The sequence below is a fragment of the Artemia franciscana genome, chromosome 14, assembly GCF_032884065.1.
Source record: "Artemia franciscana chromosome 14, ASM3288406v1, whole genome shotgun sequence".
Lineage (NCBI taxonomy): Eukaryota > Metazoa > Arthropoda > Branchiopoda > Anostraca > Artemiidae > Artemia > Artemia franciscana.
The window spans coordinates 3334186-3345553 of NC_088876.1; the positions used below are offsets into that span (position 1 = coordinate 3334186).

Below are 11368 nucleotides of genomic sequence, written 5' to 3' on the forward strand. Positions count from 1 at the left end.
TTGAAGTTGCTTAAAAATTTGATATACAGCGCGCCTTTTAGGCATTCCTTCTAAACGGCACTGCCATCCGATTATCATCCTCTACTTTCTCAACGATAATGGGCCCATTATTCATTTTCAAAATTATCAAAATTCATTTTGTAAAACACGAATCACCATTTTCAAACACTGGGCACAATTTTCACTCTTGTGCGGATTCAGCGCATCTGGGGTTATGATAGCTATTTCCAGAAAAAAAAAATCTTATACCTTAGAGTTGAATAGCCAAACTGATCACTCAGAGTGAATAGAAAAACTAAAAAAATAGTTTTATTATAAAAGTAATATTAATAATAAAAATAATAACAATAAAATAACATAGCTATTTATGTAATTATTCTCCATCCTATAATGTTTTTGATAGCGTTAAGAAGTTAGATTTGTTGTCGTCAAGATATTTTTTGAAGAAACATGCCTGTGTCGGTAACTCAGCCATGTCGATTTTTATCCTCTGGTTAAGGTTTCAACGGACCTCGGTTGGTGACACGATGATTTGGAGCTCCTAGATTCACGTCATCAGCTATCCACCGGCCAAGCTTGATCAGAAAAAATTGCTAGGCTCTTAAATTCGTACCGGATCCGACCTATATGGGGAAAGGGGATCCCTCCATTATTGTCTACCTGATAACTTACAAAACAGGTAAACTACATCTTGTTCGGTCTCCCTATAGCAGTTCTCCCTATAGCAAAGGATGGAAAAAATTATCAACTAGGCTAAAGAAAAGAGACGACTACCTAACAAGAATGATGATGCCCCAGGCAGCTGAGCTCAGGAAGAATGTTGTTAGTTGGCCAGACTCATTGAATTCACTGTGCTTAATCTTGGAGAGATGGAGCTTGCGGTTGATTTTCTACAAAAATAAAAATCATTAGAGACATAAAAACTGATCTTAAAGAGAAATTAAACTTCAAGAGATGGAGCTTGCGGTTGTTTTTCTAAAAAAACAATAAATTTTTAAAAGGATAAAAATTGTAGCCTTAGACATTCATGGAGTTGTTCTTCACTCCACCTCGTCCTCACCACCACCCTTGCTTTTTACCACTTGTTGTATATAGCTTACTTAAATAATTTTGGAGAATAGATTTGTGCAGCCTCTAATTTACTAAACTCCTTAAATTTTTAGTGGGTGACATACTTCGTTTTCAAGGAATATGTGCTGTTTTTTGTCGTTTCTACGTTTGGACTCAGACTGCAAACTGATACTGAGCTAATTTTACTTCAATGTCCAATCAAAAGTGACACCGCACGCAAACACATGCGATTACACAAGTAAGACGTTCATTATAGTCATTTGCTGTCAAGGCTTCACTGCTATGTTTAACATCGTTTCTCATTGCTAAATTCCCGTGTTTTAGTTTTATTTGGTTACATCTACCCCTTGGAATGGCAAAATAGATGGCGCTATGAGCGCTATGCTCACAGGAAATAGCTGACCCTTGTCATCTAAGTTTAGCTTGTTTTGTGATGGTTTTTTCCGAGTTTCCTGCAGTGATGGTGTCAGTAACCAAAGACTTAGTGTTCCTGATCTTGCTTAGTGTTACTGTCATGGAAATTAAATACGAGAAGATCAACCATTTTTAATCTTATTTACCTTGCTTGATGGTGGCGCCATCTACATTTTGCAGCTACTGCAATTTAAACTTCTAAAAGCGCCACCAGATGGCTCTACCATAGCCACAACATCTATCAAACACTTTCATTGCGGGAAACGTGTAGGTAGACTCAAAAGAGAGATGAAGATACCATTCTTAATTTCATCTAGGACCAAGACTAAAGCCCTGCCGCATAGACCAAGTTGCCTAGTACTAGTAAATTGTTTTCCTGCTCATGTAACGCCGCCTGTGCTCACTCTTTAGTATAGCGAACCGGTTGTGATTAGCGACTGTGACAAAACACCGCCTGCTCTACGTCCTCAGTGGTTTTCAGCTAAACAAAAGCTGCCTATGTGTAACGCGCGTTCCTTCAACAATAAAACCGACGAACTCGAAGTTATAATCAAGTAGAATAACGCCTCCATCACAATAATAAGTGAATGCTGGGACATTACTTCTGAGTCAGTGCGCATTAAAGGCTACTATATATATATATATATATATATATATATATATATATATATATATGTATATATATATATATATATATATATATATATATATATATATATATATATATATATATATATATATATATATATGTTTTTAACTACGTAAAACTTGCGAATATACAACATTCTTCGCTGTCCCATTGTCTGTGCATATAAATAGATTGTCAGGTTTACTGACCCTTGAACAGCCAACATATAATTGTCCATTAAAGGCTATTAATTGTCACATTAAAGGCTACACTGGCTACTTTAATACTCTTGAGCACATACAGTTTTTCGTAGATAAAATGCGCCAAAAGTATGCCTCTCCTGCCTTTGTGATTGCTGGTGACTTTAGCCAAACAAACAAACAGTGGGTTTTTCAGTGTCTTGGGTTTGCGGCAATTTGTCGCAATACCGATCCATCTGAGTGGCAGCATACTTGAATTGATCTTAATGAACCTCAAAGACTTCTATGATGCACCGCAGTCCCCAGGACCCCTCCAGAATTCCGATCATTTCATAATTTTCTGGGAAGCAAATTCAGCAACCCCAAAACCAAACGAGTCAAAACTGCTATACGACCACAAACAAGAGATGCGTTTTCTACGTTCGGAGTACTTAAGGAGAAGTTCTATGTTTGTTTCCCGAATAAAGTCACTACCGTTACCGATACTGATAAACCTGCTAAACCATGGATCACAAGCGACTTCAAGGACTTAATTAAGACTCGCTGGCGCCTTCACAGCAACGGCGATTGAGTTGTTTCAGCCAAGTTACGGAACTATATTGTCAAACTGAACATGCGAGCGAAGAGACAATATGTGAAGGACAAAACCATGCTCTTACTTACAACAGATCCACACAAATAAAAGATTTGCTAGCAAAACGACACCCAGTGACTTAAGGGTATTGAAAAAGTATGGTATCGTATTATCGGCTACGGAGGTGAGCTCCTTTTTTGTTGGCATCGGTACCACCTTTCTGTCAATCATCAGTTCAGAAATCGAGTCTCTCATTACTGAGGCAGAGATTGATAATATAGGAGAAATTTTCGAGTTTGCCGTTTACAAGGAGCTTAAGAAGCTGAATAGGAACTGTGTGTCCTACCCTGACTAGCTTCCTTTAAAGTTGTTACATGAATTCGCTATTTTCCTTGCCAAGTCACTCTCCTCCATTAATAACCAGTGTTTTCAAGAGCAAGGATTCCCTAGTGCTCGTAAGAGAGCGTACGTTCGCGTCAAACCCAAAGTGAAGAGTCCTGAATCCTGCGACCAACTCCGACCTATCTCAATAACCCTGAACCAGTCTGTCAGTAGTGCCGCTTTTACAAATATTGCATTTTTTGATACATCTTAAACTCATAATAGTTAAGATAGAAAAGGGGATAATATCTAAATTGGAACATAACGTTGTATTTCTGATCACGCAAAGAAGTACAACAATTGCTGTACTTCTTTTATCAATTATATCTTCTTATTGTATCAATTATATTCTTCTTCTTCTTCTAAAAAATATTCTTCTTCTTCTTGTATCAATTATCTGTGCAACACTAAAAATAATGTTATTTCTGGACCTTCTGGACCCTTAAGTTATAAGGTTTAAGTTTTGGGAGAGTTATTTTTTGATCGGCTATTTTATATTTGCGGATTCATGCTGAATTTTGGGTCCAAGGGGACCCAAAATCTTTTCAAAATCTTTCAAAATTGTGCTGTACAAAGGAAATGTAGGAAATACTACCTACACCAAATACTATATATACACCTTTCTTATCTAACCATACTTTCAAAATTGGGGTGAGGCAAATTCGTCTTTCTTTGTAAATTTTTTCTCAATGAATGTATCAAAAGAGGCACTTTCCACTGAAAATACCCTCAAAACGGGTATATTTCAAAATATAGGGGTGGAAAGGCAAATGCCATTCTTGCCCCCACTCAAATTGACGCTAAAACTCATTTCAATCTAACATATGAAAACAAAGAAAGGGAATAAAAAATGAAAAAACAAATAGGTGAAAAAACAAGGATTTTATCAGCCAGTAGCTAAATATGAAAAACAAGCAAATATTTCGACAAGGACCTCCGCCAAGTCGTCCTCAGTGCTAAAAAAAAAACAAAAAAACAACGATTGCAAGAACACAAAATTTCAATAGATAAGTCCCTGAGATTGGAAAATAAAAATGACAACTTTGATTCAGCTCTGGCCCAGCATATATACAAAAATCCTGCCCATTTAGTTCTTTTTGAAGAGGCAACTTTAATATCTACTGTAAATGGTCTACCGCAATCTTTTAAAGAGGCTATTGAGATAAAAAAAAAACATATACATAGAAATTTGGCTATAAATAGAGACACGGGAGATATTTCCTTAAGCCCAATTTATAATAATTTAATATTAAAAGACTCTATGAATACTTCCGCTCAGTCTAATTTAAGACAACCTGTCCGCATATGTAATGAAAACCGAAATTGTAGACAGGCGAAATCTGTTGCAAGGCAAAGGATACTTATTCAATCTAATTGGTAACTTCTCTTTCATTGATTTAAACTTGGTTTTTTGTTGGTTGAGTCAGTATCTGTCTTCCTCTCGTGTAGTTCACTTATAAAGGTTAGATTTTGCTGTTGTTTTTTTTTTTTTTTTTTTTTTTTTTTTAGCACTGAGGACGACTTGGCGGAGGTCCTTGTCGAAATATTTGCTTGTTTTTCATATTTAGCTACTGGCTGATAAAATCCTCGTTTTTTCACCTATTTGTTTTTTCATTTTTTATTCCCTTTCTTTGTTTTCATACGTCATGCATAGCCAGTATGGTCTCAGAACGTATTTCAATCTAACAATTTAAAAATTTCAATCTATATTGTTCATTAGTCTTAATTGTTGCTCTGAATAATATAAAATGCAAAAAAAAACAAGATTAACAACCCTCCAGAGCCATTGCTGGCGCATACGGCGTTGATTCGACGTATCAATTGCTGGGTATTTTTACAGGGGCAAGTAGCAAGCCTGTCGACTAGCCTTGCTGCGGCGGGGATCAAAGCCCGGGCCCAATATTGTCGAGCACACCATTGATCCACTGTGCTACAACCAGGCGATCAGGGTGAAATACGTCATGCAAAACGAAACAAATAAACATTTTATTCATATGTTAGTCATATTTTTATCAAAAGTCCATCAACGCTTGGGGAATATTATTGCAATAAAAGACAATAGAAACAGCAATATCGCTCCTTTACACAATACTATCTAACCATGAACTGTAATCTGATTTATAGTCTTTCAAAAGAGCAAGACCATGACTAAATCAATAATTTGTGCTATTCTGAAGAGCACGAATGTTTCTACACCGTCTCTATTTCCCGTTCATCTCATCCATTTTCCGTCTCAATGTTAGAAAAACGACCGAGTTCCAATTCTTTACCGCTACCGAGCTACAGGCAATTGTTTGTCTACAGACTACCTAGTTTGACCCCCCCCCCCAAAAAAAAGTGTCCGACTCATACAAAGTAACAATAATGTGCGAATGGCAAAAAAAGGGTTGGCACTTCTTAATTAAATGAAACGCACCCAAGAAGTGAAGTCAGGTTAATGTTAATGAAGTATAACATTCCGTACGTTTGTAGCTTGAGCTACTGACAATTATTTATGCAAGACAAAACACTAGAAACAGTGAAGTCACTCCACAGCCCCGTCCTATTTAAACATGAACAGTGGTTGGACTTATGATTTCACATAGGAGTGTGACCTAATGGGATTACTGATGGGAGCATCCCTCTCCAAGTTACTGGTGAATATTTATGTACAATATATTGAAAATTGGGCGTTAAATTCATATTTACTGAAACAAATCAACCATCCCAAAAAACTTAAAAGAGCTATTGTAATCAGTCGTAAAACCCAATTTTACTATTTACAGAAAACAAACATAAACCAAAAGATATCTGCATTTTAAATCAAACCATCCCCCATAAGTTAAAAGAGCTGTATCTATTCTGGTTCCCACATCACAGCAGAACTAAACTTTATCAGGGACATACTTTTTGGAAATAGGTATCCTATTTTATTTATTAACTAGCTGTTGGGGTGGCGCTTCGCCCCCCCCCCCAAGCCCCCCGCGCGCGTAAGTCTGTAATTTCTCTTTGAGTGTCCCGGTCGTCATTTATATTCCCTGTGTCCCGGTCGTCATTTATATTCCCTGTGTCCCGGTCGTCATATGTGTCCCGGGATTGTCAGGTTTACCGACTCTTGAACATCCCTGTCGTCATTTATACATCCCCCCTGTACCCCCCCGGCATCCCCGTTGTAGTTGTGTCCCTGTGTCCCGGTCGTCATTTATATTCCCTGTGTCCCGGTCGTCATTTATATTCCCTGTGTCCCGGTCGTCATTTATATTCCCTGTGTCCCGGTTGTCATTTATATTCCCTGTGTCCCGGTCGTCATTTGTATCCCGATGTCCCGGTCTGTAATTTCGTCTGTCGACAAACAACTTCACGAAGGCATAATCCTCAATCCTTATAATGACGTCAGTCGACAAACATGACGTCAGTTGACAAATATGACGTCAGTTGACAGTCGACAAACATGACGCCAGTCAACAGACACACACAAACAACTTATTTATATATATATATAGATAACTAGCTGTTGGGGTGGCGCTTCGTGCCACCCAAGCCCCCCCGCGCGCGTAAGTCGTTACGCGCCATTGTAGTTGTGTCCCTGTGTCCCACCTGTGAATAGAGATATATACATATATATATATATATATATATATATATATATATATATATATATATATATATATATATATATATATATATATATATATATATCTATACTAGCTGTTGGGGTGGCGCTTCGCGCCACCCCAACACCTAGTTGGTGGGGCGCTTCGCGCCTCCCCAAGCCCCCCCGCGCGCGTAAGTCGTTACGCGCCATATTAGTTACGTGCCATTGTAGCTGTGTCCCTGTGTCCCACCTGTGAATAGAGATAGATATAAATATATATTTTTAACTACGTAAAACATGCGAATATACAACATTCTTCGCTGTCCCATTGTCTGTGCATATAAATAGCATTTATATTTATATGTCTGTGCATATACAAAGCCTTATGTACTAATAATGACGTCATATGCAAACGCTCTTTTTACAAACAAACAAACATGTATACACACAACTCGCTTCGCGCCACCCCAACACCTAGTTGGTGGGGCGCTTCGCGCCCCCCCAAGCCCCCCGCGCGCGTAAGTCGTTACGCGCCATATTAGTTACGCGCCATTGTAGCTGTGTCCCACCTGTGAATAGAGATATATATAAATACATATTTTTAACTACGTAAAACATGTGAATATACAACATTCTTCGCTGTCCCATTGTCTTTGCATATAAATAGCATTTATATTCCCTGTGTCCCGGTCGTCATTTGTGTCCTAGTGTCCCAGTTTGTATTTTCTCTTTGAGTGTCCCGGTCGTCATTTATATTCCCTGTGTCCCAGTGTCCCGGTTGTCATTTGTGTCCCCGTCTGTAATTTCTATTCAAACAATCCCTGTGTCTCAGTCGTCAATTATATATCCCGCCTGTGCCCCCGGCGTCTCCGTTGTAGTTGTTTCCCTGCGTCCCGGTCGTCATTTATATTCCCGGTCGTGATTTGTGTCCGGGTGTCCCCAGTCTGTAATTTTTCTTTGAGGTTCCTGGTCGTCATTTATATTCCCTCTGTGTCGGTCGTCATTTGTGTCCCGGTCTGTAATTTATCTTTGAGTGTTTTTTCTTTTTAGTTTTTTTATTTTTTTTTACATTTTTTCAGTTTTTTTTTCTTCTTTATTTTTCAGCGTCACTATGAAGTACATATCGCCGAACCTTTGTTTTTTAACTTAAATCTGGTAGGCATTGATGACCTTATCCAAGTCAAAATCCCAAACCCAATCATCATCGCTATCATTTTCAGTTTTGATATGTTTTGACTCTCGCTTTCCAGGTGGATTTTCATCTAACTGCGCGGTTTTGCGTTCTTTAGCCGCAAGCCTGTTTTCTTGCTGTTCTTGTGATTCCTCGGCACGCTTTCTTTTCTTACTTTCTCTATCAGCTGCAAGCCTGTTTTCTTGCTGTTCTTGTGATTCCTCGGCACGCTTTCTTTTCTTACTTTCTCTATCAGCAGCAAGTTTTTTGGCATAGACTCTTTGAGCAGCTTCCTCGGCTGTTGCCATTGTAGGTTCTTCAGTCATTTTACAATTAAACATTTTTCCGTGAACGCATGTCTTAAATACCATTAATGACGTCACCGTCATAGCAAAAATGACGACAACTAATTTCATGACGTCAGTGGACACAGAAACATGACGTCACCTGATCCACAGACAGACAGACAGACAACTTATTTTTATATATATAGATATATAAAAATAAGTTGTTTGTCTGTCTGTCGACTGACGTCATTAGGATTGAGCTGTATGTCGTCATGAAGTTAGTTGTCGTCATGTTTGTTATGACGACGTCATGTTTGTCAACTGATGAAATTACAGACCGGAACACCGGGACACAAATGACGACCAGGACACCAGGAAACAGGGAATATAAATGACGACCGGGACACTCAAAGAGAAATTACAGACAGGGACACCGGGACACAAATAACGACCGAATCTATCTATATATATAAAAACTACCGTTGGGGGACATATAAATAGATTGTCAGGTTTACCGACTCTTGAACATGCAACATAAAAAAAAACTAAAAACTGAAAAACAAAAAAAAACTAAAAAAAGGAAAAAAACTGAAAAATAAAGGAGGATATATATATATATATATATATATATATATACATATATATATATATATATATATATATATATATATATATATATAGTTTTCAGTCCAGAACCAATAAAGCTATTATGTAAACATCAAAAATATTTATGTTGTCTGAGCAATAATTTTTAGTTTTTATTTCAAAATAGAAAATTACCTGAATATTTTAGAATTAGTTTTGTTTTTTGTTAGGTTTTATTTATATGCACCATTGTCGGTGCATATAAATAGATTGTCAGGTTTACTGACTCTTGAACATGCAACATATAATTGTCCATGGGAAAAACAATCCGTATTCAGATCTATTCAGATCTATACCTCATTATTCTAATGATGTGTCCCTGTGTCCCGGTCGTCATTTATATTCCCTGTGTCCCGGTCGTCATTTGTGTCCCGGTGTCCCAGTTTGTAATTTCTCTTTGAGTGTCCCGGTCGTCATTTATATTCCCTGTGTCCCGGTCGTCATTTGCGTCCCGGTCTGTAATTTCTATTCGAACAATCCCTGTGTCCCGGTCGTCATTTATATATCCCGCCTGTGCCCCCGGCGTCCCCGTTGTAGTCGTATCCCTGTGTCCCGGTCGTCATTTATATTCCCTGTGTCCCGGTCGTGATTTGTGTCCGGGTGTCCCAGTTTGTAATTTCTCTTTGAGGTTCCCGGTCGTCATTTGTGTCCCGGTATGTAATTTCATCAGTTGACAAACATGACGTTAGTCGACAAACAACTTCATGACGCATACAGCTCAATCCTTATAATGACGTTAGTCGACAAACATGACGTCAGTCAACACACAAACATGACGTCACCCGACACACACACACACACAGACAACTTATTTATATATATATATACTAGCTGTTGGGGTGGCGCTTCGCGCCACCCCAACACCTAGTTGGTGGGGGCACTTCGCGCCCCCCCCCAAGCCCCCCCGCGCGCGTAAGTCGTTACGCGCCATTGTAGTTGTGTCCCTATGTCCCACCTGTGAATATAGATATATATATATATATATATATATATATATATATATATATAATATATATATATATATATATATATATATATATATATATATATATATATATATATATATATATATATATATGGTTTTAACTACGTAAAACTTGCGAATATACAACATTCTTTGCTGTCCCATTGTCTTTGCATATAAATAGATTGTCAGGTTTACCGACTCTTGAACATGCAACATATAATGGTCCATGGGAAAACAATCTGTATTCAGATCTATACCTCATGATTCTAATGATTGCCCTTGAGCTTTGTTGATGGTGATTGCTAATCGACCATTCCCTGTCCCGGTGTCCCGGTCGTCATTTATATCCCCCTGTTTCCCCCGGTGTCCCCGTTGTAGTTGTGTCCCTGTGTCCCGGTCGTCATTTATATTCCCTGTGTCCCGGTCGTCATTTGTATCCCGGTGTCCCGGTCTGTATATACATTCGTTTTTTAGTTTTGTTTTTCTCCTTTATTTTTTTCCTTTTTTTTCTTTTTTAGTTTATTTAGATTTTTAGATTTTTTAGTTTTTTTATTAGTTTTTAGTTTTTTTTTCTTTTTAGTTTTTTTTGTAGTTTTTACCTTCTTTTTAGTTTTGTTAGTTTTTTTTTTTTACTTATGTCCTGGTCGTCATTTATACTCCCTGTGTCCCGGTGCTTTGTTGATTGCTAATCGAACATTCCTTTTGTCCTGGTCGCTTTCTCTTTGAGTGTCGTCATTTATTTTTTCTTTTTTAGTTCTTTTAGTTTTTACCTTTTTTAGTTTTTTTTTAGTTTTTTAGATGAAAATTTTTTTTAGTTTTTTCCTTTTTTTCTTTTAGTTTTTTATTGGTTTTTACCTTTATTTTAGCTTATTTTTCAGTTTTTTCCTTTTTTTTAGTTTTTTTTATTTTTTTAGTTTTTTACCTTTTTTTAGTTTTTTTAGTTTTTTAGCTTTTTTACTTTTTTTTATTAGTTTTTAGTTTTTTTGTAGTTTTTGCCTTTTTTTAGTTTTTTTCAGTTTTTTTTTTAGTTTTTATTGGTTTTTACCTTTATTTTAGCTTATTTTTCAGTTTTTTCCTTTTTTTTAGTTTTTTTTTAGTTTTTAGTTTTTTTAGTTTTTTACCTTTTTTTAGTTTTTTTAGTTTTTTTAGTTTTTTAGCGTTTTTATTTTTTTTATTAGTTTTTATTTTTTTTTGTAGTTTTTGCCTTTTTTTAGTTTTTTTAGTTTTTTAGCTTTTTTATTAGTTTTTAGTTTTTTTTGTAGTTTTTTGCCTTTTTTTAGTTTTTTTAGTTTTTTAGCTTTTTCATTTTTTTTATTAGTTTTTAGTTTTTTTTGTAGTTTTTGCCTTTTTTTAGTTTTTTCAGTTTTGTTGTCACCTGATCCAGTTTTTTCAGGTGACGTCACCTGATCCACGATCCACAGATCCACAGACAACTTATTTTTATATATATAGATAA

General features: G+C 36.7%; 1 protein-coding gene across 1 annotated transcript in view; it reads right to left on the minus strand.

Moving 5' to 3' along the window:
• LOC136035868 (translocating chain-associated membrane protein 1-like 1) overlaps nucleotides 1-1374 on the minus strand; it is a 67587-nt gene extending 66213 nt beyond the window's left edge. The window contains exons 1-2 of the mRNA XM_065717827.1: nucleotides 1306-1374; nucleotides 775-890 (exon numbers count right to left, since the gene is read on the minus strand). Of these exons, the coding sequence (XP_065573899.1) occupies nucleotides 775-890; nucleotides 1306-1374 (185 nt within the window). The remainder of the gene's footprint in view (nucleotides 1-774; nucleotides 891-1305) is intronic.
• Between the last annotated feature and the right edge of the window lie 9994 nt (nucleotides 1375-11368).